Here is a 24,273-nt window from a genome sequence, read left to right as displayed (position 1 = left end):
TAATACATTTATCACTAATTATGAACTTATCTATTATCATGTTTAGATAATTCTCTTGGTTGTAGATTTTCGTCAGTTTGTGCATATATTCTACATATGTCATTGAAATCTTTTGTAGAGTTCTATAGACTATGATTGTTGAAATGTTCTATAGACTATGATTGTTGATGTGTTCTGTTGACTACGATTGTTGAAGAGTTCTGTTGACTATGATTGTTCAAAAGTTCTATAGACTATGATTGTTGAAGAGTTCTGTTGACTATGATTGTTCAAAAGTTCTATAGACTATGATTGTGTTAGTAATACCAATATGTAATTTATCATTTAATTAATGTCAACACCAGAGAATTAAAATTCTACAGTTTTACAGAATGATGTCATATATGTTAAAACTTGAACCAGACTTTCACGACAAGTCAAATATTATTAATGACAGACAGTGAGCATGAGGACAGATTTAATCCATTTGAATGATTAAGATTTATAAAATATTTGCTTAAAATAACATCAGGAATCTTAATTATCGAAATATATAGAAAACATCATCTTTTGATTTGAAATAATGTTTCTATTGTGTTGGGTATGAATAACTTTCAATAGATATTCTGTGAACATTATGCATGATAGTCAAAATATTTTTGTATATCCTGCACACATATGTCATCCATTGTATTGTGAAACTGGGGGTACAGAAGTATTCCTTAGAAACTGGAAGTTCTAGCTTTGAATTTCACCAATTTTTGTGGTTTTGTACCAGTCATTTAGGGATAATAGTCTGGACAGTGTATAGTAACATGTATAACGTTGTATGCTGATCTGTGGATTCTGAACAGAGTATCTAAGAACATCAATTATGAAATAAATTAATTTCCATTGATATGTTTAAAAATTCACTTGCATGAATCCTATTAATGAATCTAATATTATGATGTATCAATATTTTTGGGATTATTTTGCGTTGTTTGTGGTATATATCACCAGTATTGTTACATTCAGTAGAATCACTTAATTCCTGGAATAACAAAATGCCATTTGAATACTTTGTCATGTCAAAAGTAGAAAAAATCATTTAATCCACCAAGTGATGGAAAATGACACTGATTTAATTGTGTTTAATGTTAAAGCCTATGAATGAAATTTATTCTTGTTTTGTTTACTAAGAGGTGCCAACAATAATATACTTACCCAAAGTCTACCACTGTCTTTAGGTAAAGATAAGATCGAAAAATGTTAAAACATTTTAAAAAATGAAACTAGTTTTTGCTGTAATCTTTTGAATGAAAGTCATTGTTTAAATGTTTATTTCACCAACTCACCTGATTTTGTCAGATAAACCTGATATTTGCCTTTCTTGACCTGCTCAGGTCATGAAAAAAAAGCCAGAATCATGTGGTATTTCTTTGGTTTTGATCTGTATTTAAAAATTTCAGATTAATTTTTAGGCCTTAGCATCATTGATGAGTCCTAGGAGGATGAATTCTGTATAAGACTTGTGTGTTATTCATTTGAGTATATTTTGTATAATCTTTAGATATTAGATTATATTGTCAAAATAAGGTTCACACATAACATAGAGCATTATCTCAATACCGTACCTGTTAACAGATATGATAACTATAAAATAGAATTTATTATAAAGTCTTTTTGCCTGATGACACTTTAAAACACCCTTTCATCTTTGATTTTGAGGGTCAGGACCAATCATTATTTAAAAAGAGGTTGGCAGCACTGTTAATACATTGTGATTGATTTGTAGCCCGGTAATGGATCTCAAGTAGATTCATCGCAAACATACAACACGAAGAAAAAACTTTAAAATGGTCAAGTTAGCAAGTTTACTGGGATGATATTTAGTAGTAATCAAAATATGATGAAACAAATTAGGATAGAAAAATATTTGTAATTGAATGTGATCCAAAGCTAACAATGTTTGTATCAATGTTTACATGTTTCATCCTTTTAGCACACTGGTTCATTTTTGTGAAAGGACTCGGGAATGTTATACTGAAGCTCCAGTAAATAAATTAGACTATTATCAGCCTACAAATTGAGTTGGATCTCAGCCTTGAAATTGGCATTATCTTGTCTTTAATGGATAAAGGTATGTAGATTTCAGAAGCTGTTGGCTTACTGAGATCTTTGTATCAATCTATCTGATGTTTTATTTAATCTTCTCTTTAAACTTACTCGGCACAATTTCTGTATAGGCTGTGATATGATTATACAGCTGTATTGTTGGTATAACTATCAATATCACTGAGAGCTTGAGTTTGATATAGTAATTCAGAGCTCTATGAAATTTGTCTAAATTTTCAAACTTAAATATATGTAGGCTTGCTTTATTTTTTTATCTCTGACTCAACAAAGTTCATATTCATATGGGATCATATGTCCATCCTTCCGTCTGTCCATCCATCCGTCTGTCCCGATGCCGCTTTCCGCATGATATCTTTTGAAAGACTGGTCGGATTGTGATGAAACTTGGTTGGTACACTTGTTACCTTAATCCCTTGGCCATGTTTGATTAACGATGAATTCCGCGCATATTTAATGAGGAAGTTGTGACATGATTGGCTGATTTCTTTAATCTTTCTTTGAGAAATCTTTCTGTACATTATCTTATGAAAGAATGATAAGATTTTTAGGAATTTTGATTTGTAGACATATTACTTTAATTCCATGTTCAGGTTTGATTATCGGCAAATTCTATGCATATTTTATTAGACTGCTGTGACCTGATTGGCTGATATCTTTCGGCACTCTGACTGAATTCTTTCCACACATTATTGTTTGAAGGAACAAATGAATTATGATGAAACTTGGTAGACTTGTTACCTTAACACCTTGTTCAAGTTTGATTATTGGCAAAAGTTTTCCTTGTTGCTTATTCTAAATGTATATATTTTACAAAAGATCATTGGCGGGGGATCTTGATGACTATGTCCTTGTATTAGGTATTATTATTTCAAATTTTATCATCAAGCTTAAAGCTAATTTAGAATACTGTGTATATTTCACAAAGTAGTATTTTGTCAGTTAGTTTTAATATGTTTGTATCACTTTTTTAAATTCTGTTTTAGAACTTTTGATACTATAAAATAATTTAGGGATAGGATCTGATCACTTGGATTGATCTACAATTCCTAAGTGAACGTGGTCGATGAACCAAAAGTGGGAATTACCTTTAAGGAACAATAGATCTGATTCTTCTTGTCCTTTTTCAAATGCTTACGATAAACCAAGGTATCCTATTGTAAAACCTCCTTTGTATTCACCTTCTGTGATCGGTTCTGGTGAACGTAGATTTTAACCAGTGGAAATAAATGATAAAGGGAAATAGTTGAGACAAGCGACATGTTATTTAAGTAAAGTGGTTACAGCTATAGGGTGCCCAATTCTGCTGTTACCTGATCTGTTAGACTTGACAACAGGATATTAACCACACAGACGTTTGTTCAAATAAACGTCTATTTCCATAATTAGAAAATAGCTGTCACATCCTCATCAATCAATATTAATTTTTTAGCAAAATAAGTGATTTTAGCAGAATGTTTATTGAGACGACCTTTAGAAATCTAGAGGTGTTATTACATAAATTGTCTGTGTATATCAAAATATTGATCCTTATTCATAACAGATTTTGTCTGTATATCAAAATATTGATCCTAATTCATAACAGATTTTGTCTGTGTATATCAAAATATTGATCCTAATTCATAACACATTTTGTCTGTATATCAAAATATTGATCCTAATTCATAACAGATTTTGTCTGTATATCAAAAAATTGATCCTAATTCATAACAGATTTTGTCTGTATATCAAAATATTGATCCTAACAGATTTTGTCTGTATTCATAACAGATTTTGTCTGTATATCAAAATATTGATCCTGATCCTATCAAAATATTGATATATCAAAATATTGATCCTTATTCATAACAGATTTTGTCTGTATATCAAAACATTGATCCTTATTCATAACAGATTTTGTCTGTATATCAAAATATTGATCCTAATTCATAACAGATTTTGTCTGTATATCAAAATATTGATCCTTATTCATAACAGATTTTGTCTGTATATCAAAATATTGATCCTTATTCATAACAGATTTTGTCTGTATATCAAAATATTGATCATGATTCATAACAGATTTTGTCTGCGTATATCAAAATATTGATTCTAATTCATAACACATTTTGTCTGTATATCAAAATATTGATCCTAATTCATAACAGATTTTGTCTGTATATCAAAATATTGATCCTAATTCATAACAGATTTTGTCTGTATATCAAAATATTGATCCTAATTCATAACAGATTTTGTCTGTATATCAAAATATTGATCCTGATTCATAACAGATTTTGTCTGTATATCAAAATATTGATCCTGATTCATAACAGATTTTGTCTGTATATCAAAATATTGATCCTGATTCATAACAGATTTTGTCTGTGTATCAAAATGTTCATCATATGTTTATATCTGATTGATGCTAATGTCAATATAATCAATAAGGGACACATTATTTGTTAACTTAAAGAAAACTTCCTACTGATACCTGATGTATGGACCCTACTATAAATAGATTTCTTTAATTCACTAAGAAATGTTGTATAACTCCTGGTAAACTTACATTGTCCTGAACTGCTACAACTACTAGTAAACATACGTTGTCCTGGACTGCTACAACTCCTGGTAAACATACATTGTCCTGAACTGCTACAACTCCGGGTAAACATACATTGTCCTGGACTGCTACAACTCATGGTAAACATACATTGTCCTGAACTGCTACAACTCCTGGTAAACATACATTGTCCTGGACTGCTACAACTCATGGTAAACATACATTGTCCTGGACTGCTACAACTCCTGGTAAACATACGTTGTCCTGGACTGCAATATGATATTGTAGTCCATAATACAAAAGTACTTATTGTAAGTACAGTTGTAATGACAGAACAACCTTTCAATTTTAACTCAACGAATTAGTGAAATTTAATAGCTGTTCTTTTTTCTTTTTTTTTTCCGTTTTTTGTCGTCAGTAAAAATAGGATATATCTATTTCTGTGTTAATCCAAAATTTTAAGTCATGATTTAAAAGCTGAAATCATATCAGTCCTGGCCAAAATCTGTATCAGAACAAACAATAAATACAGAATAAATGTTTAATGTACCAGTTACTATTAGATTCATGAAATCTGAGTGAATCTCACAATTGTATGTATACATAGACAAATTGCTTTTTAAAAGTGTTTACACTGACATTCTGTCTGTTTCAGTGTTGTGAAATACAAGTGTGGATGTTACCAGGGCACGGCTTTTATACACAGCATAATTATTAAACGTGTATGAAATGTCCAGACTCGTTCCTATGAGAGTGTAAGGACCACCATTGCATGGAAACGGTAAGAAATCTAAAAACTTTGTAGTATGTCTTAATCCATGTTTTTAGCTCTTAATTTATAAACATTTTGTTGTATTTTCCATCCTGGAATATTCTTACATGTGATCCTTACGGATGGAAAAATGTTCCGTTATATAACGAGAAATCATAAATTTGGTGGAAACTTTATCATCTCTTCAGTGACATTTGCGTAAGAACATTTTTCCTGTGATTATGAAACAATTTCAGTTTTGACCAATCAGAATGGTGCTTTCAATTAATTGTAATAAAATTCACAGATATTTGGAGAGAAATTAAGTGTATGTCGTATGAGCAGATTTTTCATCAAATCCTTGTGTAGGCTTCAAGTTTTTTTTAGATTCAGGTTTAATACCAGTTTCATATATGATTTTTAGCGGAGAACAGTTTAAAGCAGTAGAATACTACATCAAGTGATCAGTCTAAACTGGTGTTGTCTTGGCTGTTCTCATCAAAGAATAGTGCGGTTAGTTTCTCCCATTTTACCATAGATTTGTGTCATGCTTTAATGATTTTACCCACATTTTTCAAAATTCTTTTCTTTCAGAAATTTCATTAATAGTAAATGTATTGATCCCCAATGAATGTGAAATCTTTAACTCACATGACACAGTGTATCAATATTCTGTCACTCTCATCAGAAACATTTAATGGGAAACCATGGCTTCAGGAAATATGAATGACATTGTAATTCTTATCAGCCAATGCAAAAAACCAGCAAAAGTACCTAAATGTCAAATAAAAATAGTATTGATTGCGGCATATTTAGAACAGCTAGCATTTCTTAGAGAGGCTAGAGGCAGCAAGAGACACAGAGATTGTGGACAGAGATCCTCCTCACACAGCAGTAATGTCAGTCCTGGTAACTTGTTTGTAGCTGGAGGGACAGGTTCAAAGTGTTCATTAAGTCCACTATCTAGTTGGTCTCTGCATTGATGACATTATGGTCTGTGGTGATAAATCCCCATTATGATGACCTGTTCCATGGTGATGACCTGTTCCACAGTGATGACATTCTCCATGGTGATGATCTTTTCCATGGTGATGACATTCTCCATGGTGGTGACATTTTCCATGGTGGCATTCTCCATGGTGGTGACATTCTCCATGGTGATGACCTTTTCCATGGTGATGACATTCTCCATGGTGGTGACATTCTCCATGGTGATGACCTTTTCCATGGTGGTGACATTCTCCATGGTGGTGACATTCTCCATGGTGGTGACATTCTCCATGGTGATGACCTCTTCCATGGTGATGACATTCTCTATGGTGATGACCTGTGCCATGGTGATGACCTGTACCATGGTGATGACATTCTCCATGGTGATGACCTGTTCCATGGTGATGACATTCTCAATGGTGATGACATTCTCCATGGTGTTGACATTTGCTATGGTGATGACCTGTTCCATGGTGATGACATTCTCAATGGTGATGACATTCTCCATGGTGGTGACATTTGCTATGGTGATGACCTGTGCCATGGTGATGACATTTTCCATGGTGATGACATTCTTCATATTGATGACCTGTGCCATGGTGATGACATTCTCCATGGTGATGACATTCTCCATGTTGATGACCTGTTCTACAATGATGACATTCACTATGGTGATGACATTCTCCATGGAGATGACATTATCTACAATGGCCATGTTTGATCATGGTGGTGATGATTTAAATGACTGTGATATTACACATTGGTGAAATGTTCAGTGGTGTTGACATTCCTGTTCTTTGTTCTGTATGTGATAATGTTCCCTGAGTTGGTGACATTTCTGTAGTGGTGTTTTTCTGTGCAGTTGTGGTGTTGTTTATTTTTCTGTGTTTAATTTTAAGTTTTGTTGTCATGTACAGACTGACATGTTTTACATCAGTTTTGTTAGTTAAATAGAAAATTTGTTTATAACTATTTGTGTTGGTTTACTTGACACTGTTTTGACATGAGTTGAATAAACAGAAGCTGATAGATTTTAAGGCTGTTGATTCAGTGTATTATGTCATTTGATAGTTTACATGAGTCTTAATATTACTAAATATACATTCAAAAACTGGCACGGTTAATAAGAAATACACATAATTGGCATTCTTCTAAATTTGCCATATACAGTCTAACCTGTCATAATAGCCACCTTAGTTTGACAGCCACCTGCTTAACGGCCACCTGTCTAACGCGGCCAGCAACCACCCTTTTCATCCCCAAACTCGCGATTGAACCTCGTTTAAACAGCCATTTTGACCACAAATCATTTGACAAGCTTTCTTGACTGCGAGTCACGTTTTCTCGCCACGTGAACATTCCTACAAAGAAAACAGCTGATGGCACGTGAACACAATTCACCATGCATTTTATATTGAGTTTAATTTCATTTACATCACTGGTATACACAATACAGGCATATTATCACTATGGTGGCAAATCACTTCGAAATGTGAGCAGCAAATGAAAAACTTTAAATCTTAAAGATAGGGCTCCGTATCGGCACTTGATATGTATCGAAAACCGGTATTTTATGTTCAATAGATATATTGGATCGACAGTTTCTGTATCGAACAAAATATCAATCATTAAGAAAGAATAAATGCACTGTTGAAAAATACCACATTTAGTCGAGTGTTTTCGCTTCGTAAAATCAACATTTCACTGGAATAGAGAGCGGCTATCCGTGATCTGAGGTCATGAATATTAATGAGGAGTAGAGTAAAACCCAGAAACATTCCAGACAACAGGTAACTAGGATGAGAAATTTTATAAAGAAATTTTAATGGATAGAAAGCAAAAAACAATGCAGTGGTTCGTTTTCGAAGGTTGTAAGAACAATAAATACTCCAATACTGGAGCGCTTCCGCTCCACCGCCATTTTTCGTGCGACGTTATTATAAAGTTCCTGCCCACTCTAGATACTAGTCTTTACTTGATGTCGTTGAGACATGGCATCGAGTGTTTGATTGAAAACGCATGCAGATTAAGAATGAATAATTTATGTTTACGTTTTCTTGGTCGTAAATGTAATATATTCAGGGGCAGGTACACACCCCCCCTTTCTAGATTTTGATGTTTTTGGATTTTGGATTTTCCTCGGTCACCTCCTAGGTTCAAACTTTATGTCCTAGAAGGACAAACAGCTGTATGATAAAGTTTTATTCATTGTTTGGCTCTATTGTGTCTATTTCTGAATTAAGGTCCCTAGCATCACTGACGAGTCCTAGAAGGACAAACAGCTGTATGATGTAGCATCACTGACGAGTACTAGAAGGACGAAACAGCTGTATGATGTAGCATCACTGACGAGTCCTAGAAGGACAAACAGCTGTATGATGTAGCATCACTGACAAGTCCTAGAAGGACAAACAGCTGTATGATGTATCATCACTGACGAGTCCTAGAAGGACGGAACAGCTGTATGATGTATCATCACTGACGAGTCCTAGAAGGACGAAACAGCTGTATGATGTATCATCACTGACGAGTCCTAGAAGGACGGAACAGCTGTATGATGTATCACCACTGACGAGTCCTAGAAGGACGAAACAGCTGTATGATATAGCATCACTGACAAGTCCTAGAAGGACAAACAGCTGTATGATGTAGCATCACTGACAAGTCCTAGAAGAACGAAACAGCTGTATGATGTAGCCTCACTGACGAGTCCAAGAAGGACATAACAGCTGTATGATGTATCATCACTGACGAGTCCTAGAAGGAACAGCTGTATGATGTATCATCACTGACGAGTCCTAGAAGGACAAACAGCTGTATGATGTAGCATCACTGTCGAGTCCTAGAAGGACAAACAGCTGTATGATATAGCATCACTGACAAGTCCTAGAAGGACAAACAGCTGTATAATGTAGCATCACTGACGAGTCCTAGGAGGACTAAACAGCTGTATGATATAGCATCACTGACGAGTCCTAGGAGGACTAAACAGCTGTATGATACAGTTCAATTCATTGTTTGGCTCTACTGTATCTATTTCTTCATTTAGGCTATTAGCATCATAATCCCATTCTAGAAGGAAAAATGTCTTATGCCTCATAAAAAAGTCTGATGCCTCGTATGAAAGTTTTATGCCTCTTACAAAAGCTTGATACCTTGTACAAAAGCCTTTTGCCTTGTACAAAAGCCTTATGCCTCGTAAAAAAGCCTTATGCCTCGTACAAAAGCCTTATGCCTTGTACAAAAGCGTTATGCCTTGTACAAGAGCAGTACCTTAAAAGTCTAGTTATCATGTACACTAAATTCAGATTTGGTTGATATATCTGTCTTATCTATAAAATTTAACAAACACTTAGATTGAAGAATATAATTCATTTATATAGACAGTTCATTATTGGCATTTTAATGTAAGTGGAAGTTTGTGGAAGTATAATGTGGCTTGGTATAGAAATTAAGTATTATAATACAATACCTATCTTATCTGTGACAGCTGGAGTGTTGTAATTTGGTCTGGTATGAACATCACATCTGTGACAGTTGGAGTGTTATAATTTGGTCTGGTATGAACATCACATCTGTGACAGTTGGAGTGTTATAATTTGGCCTGGTATGAACATCACATCTGTGAGAGCTGGAGTGTTGTAATTTGGCCTGGTATGAACATCACATCTGTGAGAGCTGGAGTGTTATAATTTGGCCTGGTATGAACATCACATCTGTGACAGCTGGAGTGTTGTAATTTGGTCTGGTATGAACATCACATCTGTGACAGCTGGAGTGTTGTAATTTGGCCTGGTATGAACATCACATCTGTGACAGCTGGGGTGTTGTAATTTGGTCTGGTATGAACATCACATCTGTGAGAGCTGGAGTGTTATAATTTGGCCTGGTATGAACATCACATCTGTGACAGCTGGGATGTTGTAATTTGGTCTGGTATGAACTTCACATCTGTGACAGCTGGAGTGTTGTAATTTGGCCTGGTATGAACATCACATCTGTGACAGCTGGAGTGTTATAATTTGGCCTGGTATGAACATCACATCTGTGACAGCTGGGGTGTTGTAATTTGGTCTGGTATGAACATCACATCTGTTGGAGTGTTATAATTTGGTCTGGTATGAATATCACATCTGTGACAGCTGGAGTGGTGTAATTTGGTCTGGTATGAATATCACATCTGTGACAGCTGGAGTGGTGTAATTTGGTCTGGTATGAACATCACATCTGTGACAGCTGGGGTGTTGTTGGAGTGTTATAATTTGGTCTGGTATGAATATCACATCTGTGACAGCTGGAGTGTTGTAATTTGGTCTGGTATGAACATCACATCTGTGAGAGCTGGAGTGTTGTAATTTGGCCTGGTGTGAACTTCACATTTGTGAGAGCTGGAGTGTTATAATTTGGCCTGGTGTGAACTTCACATCTGTGACAGCTGGAGTGTTGTAATTTGGCCTGGTATGAACATCACATCTGTGACAGCTGATTTGACCTAGTGACAGATAGCTTTCCATTGTTCCCAGGTGCTCTATTACTCTGAAAATCCTATCAATATTTATGTGGCTCACTTCAGTTAGAATTGATTTTCTGGAATGTTTCAGGGGTAGGTTTTGTATGTGCACACTAACTTTGTGAGTTTAGTAATATGATGATGTTTCAATTACTTTTTTATGACGTATAGAGAAAAAATAGCCGGGCTTTAACTTTATGTTAAAATATAAAGGCTTGTATTGTTATAGTTAAATAATCTAATTATTTTCCATTGTGAAATGTAAGCTGGCATTTAAAGTCATCTAATTATTGTTTGAATATGGAATGCTGGTTTTCATTGTGTACAACACACTAACACCACATTTCATACAATACACCTTTATATTTCAAATTTGTTCTGATGACAACACATCTATGTGTCGAAAGTAGTCAATACTCTTGATTAAAGCAGATCAACTATGACATTGATATTGTTCACTTATCCTTTTGATAATTCAACTTTTTTGGCCAGATTCTCGTTGTATTCCTGATGTGGAATCCATCCATACTGTACTTTTTGAATATGGATGTAGGATCTGCCTCTCCCCATATTGGTAGGATCTACCTCTCCCCATACTGGTTTCATCTGCCTCTCCCCATACTGGTTTGATGTGCCTCTCCCCATATTGGTTGGATCTGCCTCTCCCCATATTGGTTGGCCCTACCTCCCCCCATATTGGTTTAATCTGCCTCTCCCCATATTGGTTGGATCTACCTCTCCCGTTGTTGGTTGGATCTACCTCTCCCCAAACTGGTTTGATCTGCCTCTCCCCATATTGGTTGGATCTACCTCTCCCCATACTGGTTTGATATACCTCTCCCCATACTGGTTTGATGTGCCTCTCCCCATACTGGTTTGATCTGCCTCTCCCCATATTGGTTGGATCTACCTCTCCCCATACTGGTTTCATCTACCTCTCCCCATATTGGTTGGATCTGCCTCTCCCCATATTGGTTGGCCCTACCTCCCCCCATATTGGTTTAATCTGCCTCTCCCCATATTGGTTGGATCTACCTCTCCCGTTGTTGGTTGGATCTACCTCTCCCCAAACTGGTTTGATCTGCCTCTCCCCATATTGGTTGGATCTACCTCTCCCCATACTGGTTTGATATACCTCTCCCCATACTGGTTTGATGTGCCTCTCCCCATACTGGTTTGATCTGCCTCTCCCCATATTGGTTGGATCTACCTCTCCCCATACTGGTTACATCTACCTCTCCCCATATTGGTTGGATCTGCCTCTCCCCATATTGGTTGGCCCTACCTCCCCCCATATTGGTTTAATCTGCCTCTCCCCATGTTGGTTGGATCTACCTCTCCCGTTGTTGGTTGGATCTACCTCTCCCCATACTGGTTAGATCTACCTCTCCCCATATTGGTTGGATCTACCTCACCCTATATTGGTTTGATCTGCCTCTCCCCATACTGGTTAGATCTGCCTCTCCCCATATTGGTTTGATCTGCCTCTCCCCATATTGGTTGGATCTACCTCCCCATATTGGTTGGATCTATCTCTCCCCATATTGGTTAGATCTACCTCCCCATATTGGTTGGATCTGCCTCTCCCCATATTGGTTGGATCTGCCTCTCCCCATACTGGTTGGATCTACCTCTCCCCATATTGGTTGGATCTACCTCTCCCCATATTGGTTGGATCTACCTCCCAATATTGGTTGGATATACCTCTCCCCATATTGGTTGGATCTACCTCCCCATATTGGTCGGATCTACCTCCCCCCCCCCATATTGGTTGGATCTTTCTCTCCCCATATTGGTTGGATCTACCTCTCCCCATATTGGTTGGATCTACCTCCCCATATTGGTTGGATCTACCTTTCCCCATATTGGTTGGATCTACCTCCCCATATTGGTTTGATCTACCTCCTCATATTGGTTGGATTGGTTGGATCTACCTCCCCATATTGGTTGGATCCTCCCCATATTGGTTAATCTACCTCTACCTCCCCCCATATTGGTTGGATATCTGGTTCTCTCCCCATATTGGTTGGATCTACCTCCCCATATTGGTTTGATCTACCTCCCCCCATATTGGTTGGATCTACCTCCCCCCATATTGGTTGGATCTTTCTCTCCCCATATTGGTTGGATCTACCTCTCCCCATATTGGTTGGATCTACCTCCCCATATTGGTTTGATCTGCCTCTCCCCATATTGGTTGGCTCTACCTCCCCATATTGGTTGGATATACCTCTCCCCATATTGGTTGGATCTACCTCCCCATATTGGTTTGGATCTACCTCCCCCCCCCCCCCCCCCCCCATATTGGTTGGATCTACCTTTCCCCATATTGGTTGGATCTACCTCCCCATATTGGTTTGATCTACCTCCTCATATTGGTTGGATCTACCTCCCCCCATATTGGTTGGATCTACCTCCCCCCATATTGGTTGGATCTTTCTCTCCCCATATTGGTTGGATCTACCTCCCCATATTGGTTGGATCTACCTCTCCCCATATTGGTTTGATCTACCTCCTCATATTGGTTTGATCTGCCTCTCCCCATATTGGTTGGATCTACCTCCCCATATTGGTTGGATCTATCTCTCCCCATATTGGTTGGATCTGCCTCTCCCCATATTGGTTGGATCTGCCTCTCCCCATATTGGTTGGATCTGCCTCTCCCCATACTGGTTGGATCTACCTCTCCCCATACTGGTTGGATCTACCTCTCCCCATATTGGTTGGATCTACCTCCCCATATTGGTTTGATCTGCCTCTCCCCATATTGGTTGGATCTACCTCCCCATATTGGTTGGATCTACCTCTCCCCATATTGGTTGGATCTACCTCTCCCCATATTGGTTGGATCTGCATCTCCCCATATTGGTTAGATCTACCACTCCCCATATTGGTTAGATCTACCTCCCAATATTGGTTTGATCTGCCTCTCCCCATATTGGTTGGATCTACCTCTCCCGTTGTTGGTTGGATCTACCTCTCCTCATACTGGTTAGATCTGCCTCTCCCCATATTGGTTTGATCTGCCTCTCCCCATATTGGTTGGATCTACCTTCCCATATTGGTTGGATCTACCTCTCCCCATATTGGTTAGATCTACCTCCCCATATTGGTTTAATCTGCCTCTCCCCATGTTGGTTGGATCTACCTCTCCCCATACTGGTTGGATCTACCTCTCCCCATACTGGTTGGATCTACCTCCCCATATTGGTTAGATCTGCCTCTCCCCATATTGGTTTGATCTGCCTCTCCCCATATTGGTTGGATCTACCTTCCCATATTGGTTGGATCTACCTCTCCCCATATTGGTTGGATCTTTCTCTCCCCATATTGGTTGGATCTACCTCTCCCCATATTGGTTGGATCTACCTCCCCATATTGGTTTGATCTGCCTCTCCCCATATTGGTTGGATCTACCTCCCCATATTGGTTGGATCTACCTCTCCCCATCTTGGTTGGATCTACCTCTCCCCATATTGGTTGGATCTACCTCCCCATATTGGTTGGATCTACCTCTCCCCATATTGGTTGGATCTACCTCCCCTTATTGGTTTGATCTGCTTCTCCCCATATTGGTTGGATCTACCTCCCCATATTGGTTAGATCTACCTCTCCATATTGGTTGGATCTTTCTCTCCCCATACTGGTTGGATCTACCTCTCCCCATATTGGTTGGATCTACCTCTCCCCATATTGGTTGGATCTACCTCCCCATATTGGTTTGATCTATATTGGTTAGATCCTCTCCCCATATTGGTTGGTTTGATCTACTCCCCCATATTGGTTGGTCTACCTCTCCCCATATTGGTTGGATTGGTATTGGTTGGATCTACCTCTCCCCATATTGGTTTGATCTGCCTCTCCCCATATTGGTTGGCTCTACCTCCCCATATTGGTTGGATCTACCTCTCCCCATATTGGTTGGATCTACCTCTCCCCATATTGGTTGGATCTACCTCTCCCCATATTGGTTGGATCTACCTCTCCCCATATTGGTTGGATCTACCTCTCCCCATATTGGTTAGATCTACCTCTCCCCATATTGGTTGGATCTACCTCTCCCCATATTGGTTGGATCTACCTCCCCTTATTGGTTTGATCTGCTTCTCCCCATATTGGTTGGATCTACCTCCCCATATTGGTTAGATCTACCTCTCCATATTGGTTAGATCTACCTCTCCCCATATTGGTTAGATCTACCTCTCCCCATATTGGTTGGATCTACCTCTCTCCATATTGGTTGGATCTACCTCCTCATATTGGTTGGATCTGCCTCTTACCATATTGGTTGGATCTTTCTCTCCCCATCTTGGTTGTATCTACCTCCCCCCATATTGGTTGGATCTACCTCTCCCCATCTTGGTTGTATCTACCTCCCCCCATATTGGTTGGATCTACCTCTCCCCATCTTGGTTGGATCTACCTCTCCCCATATTGGTTGGATCTACCTCCCCATATTGGTTGGATCTACCTCTCCCCATATTGGTTGGATCTACCTCCCCATATTGGTTGGATCTACCTCCCCCATATTGGTTGGATCTTCCTCTCTCCATATTGGTTGGATCTACCTCTCCCCATATTGGTTGGATCTACCTCTCCCCATATTGGTTGTATCTACCTCTCCCCATATTGGTTGGATCTACCTCTCTCAATATTGGTTGGATCTTTCTCTCCCGGTATTGGTTGGATCTATATCTCCCCATAATTTTGGCCTTCAAATTATTTTATCTGCAATTTGAAATTCTGCATATTTTTGAAAAACATTTTAGGAAATAGAAATACATTCTGTATTACTATTTGATTTTTCAGCAAGGAAGATATGATTCACATGGGAATTTAAAATAAGTATGGTGACTTTGATCTCTTAAAACATTTAAGGAGAAGTGTTTGAGAAAACTATTACAAAAATAGGATTTACTGATTGTCATATCCTGTGACGTATGTTTAAATATATGTACCTGTAAACATTAGTGTGCATTCTTTCACCGTATACAAACACACTCCATAGAAACATTAACTCCATGTTGCTGGCCAGGAAACTGGAGAGCACTAAACATCAAGTTTTAAATCTTTAGCCTGAGATTATAAGTTTAATGGTATCATATTAAATACACTCTTCTTTCCTGTTATATATCCAGTTCATATTTATGTTTGAAAATCCATATATGGAATGTTTGGCATTATTTGTTTGTTGTTGGTATCATCCGATTTAAACTGTTTCATACCCGATCAACTACTGTGTCTAAAATATCACAATATTCGAGCTATCAATTTCTACAAAGAAGCCAACAGGAGGAAGAAAAAATGCAGGAAAGAAGAAGAGAAGAAGAAAGCTAAAGAAAGGATAAAGATTTTAAATGTTGTAATAGGGAGTTTCTGATTCAGGTATTGGTTTCCTTAATTCTCTACAGGAGACAAGAAAATCTCAATTCTGTGTAGGGATCTTATTTCTTTTTTATGACAGTACAGGCTGTAGTAAGTTTACAGAGTTGATTGGGTTTGTCGGGGACATAGCTAGGTTATCATTGGGTAGGTGTTGGTTGGTCCAGTGGGGGTTGGGTTTGTCAGGACATGGCTAGGTTATCATTCTGTTGGTTGGTCCAGTGGGGATTGGGTTTGTCAGGACATGGCTAGGTTATCATTCTGTTGGTTGGTCCAGTGGGGATTGGGTTTGTTGGGGACATTGCTTGGTTTCATTGGGTGAGGTTTGGTTAGTCCAGTGGGGATTTATGTTGATTATGTTGCCTGCTCTTCCCTGAACTTTCACATGTTCACAGTGATAAAGTATACTGTAATATTTTTCCTTAGAAAATACCTTGACTGACACTGTGAATGTGTTTAATTGACTTTGTAAAAGTTGTTTTATAACAGCAAGTTCTGGACAACACTTTGGAAACATGTCAATGTGACACATGGGAACATGTGTTTAAGACCTCTTAGCAAACTTCCTGTTGTCACGAGGAAGTCAGCTCTTCTGATCTTGTACAGGCTGTGAAAGTTTGTTAGATTCAATCTGAAGTTTCTTATAGACATATTTCCTGTCTGCACCTTTCCTGGAATGTTTGGATCAGAGACTTATAGTGTACATAGGAATTATGATTTGAATGCTGATGTAATCTTTGATTTTATAAAGTCTGATGACTCAGTATCTGTCAGAAGGTAAGATGTAGTACTACGTTGAACTGCATGACTAATTAACACTAGTTAATACTGTTTAGAAATCAGATTGTTTTTATATTGATGTTTCTACACTGATTCATTCTCATTTGATCACTCTGTCAGCCGTGTTTAGCGAGCCTAATTAACAGGACGAGTGAGCAAGGGCTATAAATCCAGAGGAAATCTTTCTCCTGAATTAATCATTACAAGCTTTATATAATCAGGAAAGAGATATTTCATGATGACTTTGTGCAATTGATATTTGTTGTGAAATTAAATCTTGAAATATAACTTACGTCAGAAGTGACCACTTAATGTTCAGGTGATCTTAGAGAAAACATAAAAATCCTTAATGATCCATACATATTGTATATGTATGAAAGTTACTCTCAGACAAGATCAGTTCTTGCGAGTTCTTACCACTTCTTTTTACTCTCAGACAATATTTCATATGACATAGTAAGATTTCATATCGTTGCTTAGTTCATAATATACAGGTTAGGTTTTTGTACCACTTTGGTATGCTATACCTTGTTCTGGCTACTGTAGGAAGGTATGTATAAACCTTGTTCTGACTATTGTAGGAAAGTGTGTATATAAACCTTGTTCTGACTATTGTAGGAAAGTGTGTATATAAACCTTGTTCTGACTATTGTATATAAACCTTGTTCTGACTATTGTAGGAAAGTGTGTATATAAACCTTGTTCTGACTATTGTAGGAAAGTGTATATATAAACCTTGTTCTGACTATTGTAGGAAAGTGTGTATATAAACCTTGTTCTGACTATTGTATATAAACCTTGTTCTGACTATTATATATAAATAAACCTTGTTCTGACTATTGTAGGAAAGTGTATATATAAACCTTGTTCTGACTATTGTATATAAACCTTGTTCTGACTATTGTAGGAAAGTGTATATATAAACCTTGTTCTGACTATTGTAGGAAAGTGTGTATATAAACCTTGTTCTGACTATTGTAGGAAAGTGTGTATATAAACCTTGTTCAGACTGTTGTAGGAAAGTGTGTATATAAACCTTGTTCTGACTATTGTATATAAACCTTGTTCTGACTATTGTAGGAAAGTGTGTATATAAACCTTGTTCTGACTATTGTAGGAGAGTGTATATATAAACCTTGTTCTGACTATTGTATATAAACCTTGTTCTGACTATTGTAGGAAAGTGTATATATAAACCTTGTTCTGACTATTGTATATATAAACCTTGTTCTGACTATTGTATATATATATAACCTTGTTCTGACTATTGTAGGAAAGTGTGTATATAAACCTTGTTCTGACTATTGTAGGAAAGTGTATATATAAACCTTGTTCTGACTATTGTATATAAAGTTCTGACTATTGTATATATAAACCTTGTTCTGACTATTGTAGGACTAGTGTATATATAAACCTTGTTCTGACTATATATAAACCTTGTTCTGACTATTGTAGGAAAGTGTATATATAAACCTTGTTCTGACTATTGTATATAAACCTTGTTCTGACTATTGTGTATAAACCTTGTTCTGACTATTGTAGGAAAGTGTATATATAAACCTTGTTCTGACTATTGTAGGAAAGTGTATATATAAACCTTGTTCTGACTATTGTATATAAACCTTGTTCTGACTATTGTATATAAACCTTGTTCTGACTATTGTATATAAACCTTGTTCTGACTATTGTAGGAAAGTGTATATATAAACCTTGTTCTGACTATTGTAGGAGAGTGTGTATATAAACCTTGTTCTGACTATTGTAGGAGAGTGTATATATAAACCTTGTTCTGACTATTGTAGGAAAGTGTGTATATAAACCTTGTTCTGACTATTGTAGGAGAGTGTGTATATAAACCTTGTTCTGACTATTGTAGGAAAGTGTGTATATAAACCTTGTTCTGACTATTGTAGGAGATATAAACCTTGTTCTGACTATTGTATATAAACCTTGTTCTGACTATTGTAGGAAAGTGTGTATATAAACCTTGTTCTGACTATTGTATATAAACCTTGTTCTGACTATTGTAGTGTATATATAAACCTTGTTCTGACTATTGTATATAAACCTTGTTCTGATAATATAAACCTTGTTCTGACTATTGTAGGAAAGTGTATATATAAACCTTGTTCTGACTATTGTATATAAACCTTGTTCTAACTTTTGTATATCAACCTTGTTCTGACTATTGTAGGAAAGTGTGTATATAAACCTTGTTCTGACTATTGTATATAAACCTTGTTCTAACTTTTGTATATCAACCTTGTTCTGACTATTGTAGGAAAGTGTGTATATAAACCTTGTTCTGACTATTGTATATAAACCTTGTTCTGACTATTGTAGGAAAGTGTGTATATAAACCTTGTTCTGACTATTGTAGGAGAGTGTATATATAAACCTTGTTCTGACTATTGTATATAAATAAACCTTGTTCTGACTATTGTAGGAAAGTGTGTATATAAACCTTGTTCTGACTATTGTATATAAACCTTGTTCTGACTATTGTATATAAACCTTGTTCTGACTATTGTAGGAAAGTGTATATATAAACCTTGTTCTGACTATTGTATATAAACCTTGTTCTGACTATTGTATATAAATAAACCTTGTTCTGACTATTGTAGGAAAGTGTATATATAAACCTTGTTCTGACTATTGTATATAAACCTTGTTCTGACTATTGTAGGAAAGTGTGTATATAAACCTTGTTCTGACTATTGTAGGAAAGTGTGTATATAAACCTTGTTCAGACTGTTGTAGGAAAGTGTGTATATAAACCTTGTTCTGACTATTGTATATAAACCTTGTTCTGACTATTGTATATAAACCTTGTTCTGACTATTGTAGGAAAGTGTGTATATAAACCTTGTTCTGACTATTGTATATAAACCTTGTTCTGACTATTGTATATAAACCTTGTTCTGACTATTGTAGGAAAGTGTGTATATAAACCTTGTTCTGACTATTGTAGGAAAGTGTATATATAAACCTTGTTCTGACTATTGTATATAAACCTTGTTCTGACTATTGTATATAAACCTTGTTCTGACTATTGTATATAAACCTTGTTCTGACTATTGTATATAAACCTTGTTCTGACTATTGTATATAAACCTTGTTCTGACTATTGTAGGAAAGTGTGTATATAAACCTTGTTCTGACTATTGTAGAAAGGTGTATTTATTATGTTTCTGAATGCCTTGTCAATCTAGTTTTACCTCAATATTTTCTAAACATGTTATCGAATGTTTTACATTATCTTTACTACTATTAGAAAATCATTATATTCACCCATTTCAGCCTGAAAATAAAAGAGCTTTCACCAGATTACCAGAAGCTCCCAGTTTAGTTTAGGGTACTTGTTGAAAACATTGAATAGCTAATAAAACGATTCAGATGGCCATTTTACAATACCAATATTTACCAGTAAACAAGTCTTGTGGACTTTACAACCTAATCAATGATTGAAGTCATTAATGGCCTGATATGTTCGTGTTCAGTGTTGGCAATTGTCTGTAATGTAGTGTGGTCAATAATATATTTTATTATTCAAATCCTGATCAATTTTCTAACAACGGAGCCTATAGTTGTGGAACATTGTAATCTGAGCCCTGAATAGTTTACATATGTAGCATAATAAACACTTGATTGCGCAGATTTGTTTTTTTTGTTTTAATTGATCCAGTGTAACAATCATTTCAGGATCTTTAGCTCACAACTTTAGAGTTGGCTTGACCAGTTTCTAATAGATGTGGGGTGGAACTTTTTGTAAATATCTTTGAGAAAGTCGAATTTTTTGCCAATTATAAGTGGATCAATGTATAAATGTAGTATGTTATGATCAGGAGTAATACCACAGATAAAACACATGTTGATTTTGTGAATGATACCACAGATGTACAGTATGTCAGGAACTATGGTAGACAAAATAAATGTTGATTTGTGAGTGATTCTAATTCTCTGTATAATTCTGCCTGTTTCCATTTTCTGCATTCTTATTAGTTTAGTTTCATTATACTGACCCTCTGCTGAAATAAAACGCCAATTTGTGGCAAGTTTTGTCAAAGAAAGGAAAATGAAGGTAAGACTCTTGACGAAAAAAAAAGCTGCTCCTTAACACATGATGTTTTTAGAAGATTGCAAAGGAGATATTTCCAATTGAAGGAGATTCTATATAATTTTCTTGTAACCTCAACATGTTCATTTTATCTTTAACAAAGAACTAGTATCAAACCTTGTCTTCTGTATGTAATTGATAAAAATTGATTAAGGTAAAATGGGTTTGATACATTCTGATAACACCAAGAGAAATAAGATATCAAATCAAGATTACTAGGTAAGTTTCATAGCTCTGCCAAAGCATTATAATGTTTTAAAGCGTTTATTCAAGAACATAACAAGAGATCAAAGATATGTTTGTATCAGATTTTAATTAATGAAAGTTATCATAGGTAAATCTAAATTATTTGGAAGATTGCACATGCATTCACAAATCACTAGCACCTTTAAAAACAAATTTAGAACGAGATATTGTAAAACCAAACATTATAAATAAGGCTGCATAATACAGCTATTCCGTCCTTCTAGAATTCATCAGTGATTTGAATGCCTTACCGTCCTGATCCATGCCACTTTCTGAACGAATTAAACATGGCATGCACACTGCTTACAGGAAATCTCCTGGACTATAATTTTACCACAGATTTACAATTAGATAAAGGATATAGCCAAATAAGTGAAGTACAAGCACATAAAACAGTTGTTTCCTCCTTCTGAAGCTCGGATGTAAACCCTAGTGCCTAGGTACTCTTGATTGATGAGAGGAAGTCCTAAGGTGTTTCTCTCTGTATTTCAGCTTTTTTGTGAGAGGAGTAGAAGTTCACATATGGCTCACATTTATTTTTAGATTGGAAGATTTGAATGCCGCAAATTTCTTCCTTGAAACGTTTAACAGCACAGCATTACCACTGATAACTACAGGCCCAGTGAGCCTTTTGACCCCATTCTGAAACACTCGAATGAAACACAGCTAAAAAAATCTTAGTTATAGGAAGTGTTTAAAGCTTTTCAAGTTTAGCTGTAGATGCTATGAAGAATGTAAATACACTTTGCTTTTTACAGACTTAACATACAGTACACTCCCTTAGCCCTAAATGTGTTAATACTTTCATTTCTAATTATACACTCTATTGTGCTATTGGTGGAAACTAAAATGATCTCAACTGCTTTTTAGCTATAAAAAACTGCTTAACTTTCAAACTGAATTGTTTTTTTAAAGATCTTTTTTTTAATTCAGGCCATATTCATATCTCATGCTTGTATTCATTTTTGAAATGTTTGTTGAATTTTTAGTTTCCGTTGATATTTTTGCATATTAAAAGCTATGTACTTGATCCTGAATGGGATTGGTATTATGACCAGTGTTTGATTCTGTCTAATCTTGTGGGTTCCATGTCCAATATTCTTTGTGTGATCATGGGGAAACTTATGGTTTGTTTCACGTGACATTGGTTAGGACAGTGACACTGCTGTGGTTAGTATGACCTACATAGGGTAGGTCACTGTGGTACCTTGGTCTTATGACATTGATTAGGAAGGTGACACTGCTGTGGTTAGTATGACCTACATTGGGTAGGTCACTGTGGCACCTTGGTCTTATGACATTGATTAGGAAGGTGACACTGCTGTGGTTAGTATGACCTACATTGGGTAGGTCACTGTGGAACCTTGGTCTTATGACATTGATTAGGAAGGTGACACTGTCTGGTTAGTGTGACCTACATTGGGTAGGTCACTGTGGCACCTTGGTCTTATGACATTGATTAGGAAGGTGACACTGTCTGGTTAGTATGACCTACATTGGGTAGGTCACTGTGGCACCTTGGTCTTATGACATTGATTAGGAAGGTGACACTGTCTGGTTAGTATGACCTACATTGGATAGGTCACTGTGGCACCTTGGTCTTATGACTTTGAGGTTTCTTACACATCCATGTCATATAATTTTTCTGTTAAATTAAATCATGTAAGTTAGAGGAGACTTCAGTTCCTCTTGGACAATGCATCTTTGTGCTAGCTCACTGTAATACCTGACTGATGTGTTAAATTGCAACCTGATGCTAGACAGAAAGTAAAATCTTCATTCAATGTTTCCTATTTGTTGTAGAGTTCAGCAGCAGCTGAGACAATGACAGAAATAGAGTGTAGCCACCTGGAGGAGTTCGTAAATTCTGGACGTACCGGACGTCGTAATGCCATGGCCGACATACAGAGTGATCAAAACAATACTGTCTCCACTGCACCAATAACATTTGAAATGGACAAACTCAGCTGCCACGGTAAACACAGTCTGTGGTCTTGTACAAGGAATACTTAAGTCATCCATATTACCCCAAGTGTCAATCAGTTTTTTGTTATCAGTACAGCTTTAGGTCCTTGCTGTTCTTGCTGAAACTGCAAGCATATAATTCGTTAATCCGTCTATCCTTTCATGTCTGCAGCATAGCTTCGCCAACAGTGAAGTAAGGATCATGATACTTGATGTGTACATGGATCATACTATGACAATGTGCAGTACACCAAATCCAGGGCCCTTGACCCCTCAATTACAGAGTTTATGCCCTTCGTAAAATTTCCTTTTCTGAAGCATAACTTTGCTCATAATTAAGCAACAGTCATGAAACTTTGTGTATACATTGATCACACTCTTAAATGGTCGCCATGGCCACCATCTTCAAAAACATATTTTAAAATTCTTCTGTAGTTTCACTGGTGCCATTGAGCTAAAAATTGGTGGAAATGTTAAGGAAAAGTAGCCTAAACAATGATGATGTTTTTCGAGCTTGTCAAAACTTCAATTCAGCAGCCAGGGAGGCCATTTTGTAACATGATTGCCTAATTATGGTTTTCCTTTGCAACTCCAATTTCGAACTTCTTTTCAAGTTTCACCAGTTGGCTTGAGCTCCAACTTTACTGTCAAAAAAAAGGTAACACTTTTTAGAGTTACCTACTCCTCACCAAAACTACCATCTGCATCATGGAAAACAGCTTCTTAGTAAGATTCTACTCAAAAGCTCTTGCGGCTGAAAGTTTTTATAGTCAGATGACTGCTTAGGCCCAAGGGTCTCTTTTTTTATTTAGAGTGACTGAAGAACCTGGAAATGGATGTTGAGCACAGATACTTATATATATTTATATTTTTGTATCTTTCACTCATGCTGCTTA

General features: G+C 36.6%; 1 protein-coding gene across 1 annotated transcript in view; it reads left to right on the top strand.

Annotated features, from left to right (window-relative positions):
* Positions 1–5,291: 5,291 nt before the first annotated feature.
* Positions 5,292–24,273, top strand: part of LOC132545890 (uncharacterized) — a 29,435-nt gene continuing 10,453 nt past the window's right edge. The window contains exons 1-2 of the mRNA XM_060209567.1: positions 5,292–5,417; positions 23,216–23,387. Coding sequence (XP_060065550.1) covers positions 5,409–5,417; positions 23,216–23,387 — 181 coding nt within the window. The 5' untranslated portion in view covers positions 5,292–5,408. The remainder of the gene's footprint in view (positions 5,418–23,215; positions 23,388–24,273) is intronic.

Source organism: Ylistrum balloti, unplaced genomic scaffold, assembly GCF_031769215.1.
Source record: "Ylistrum balloti isolate Yb309-2 unplaced genomic scaffold, AGI_CSIRO_Ybal_v1 Utg369600, whole genome shotgun sequence".
NCBI lineage: Eukaryota > Metazoa > Mollusca > Bivalvia > Pectinida > Pectinidae > Ylistrum > Ylistrum balloti.
This window is presented reverse-complemented; position numbering and strand designations above follow the sequence as displayed.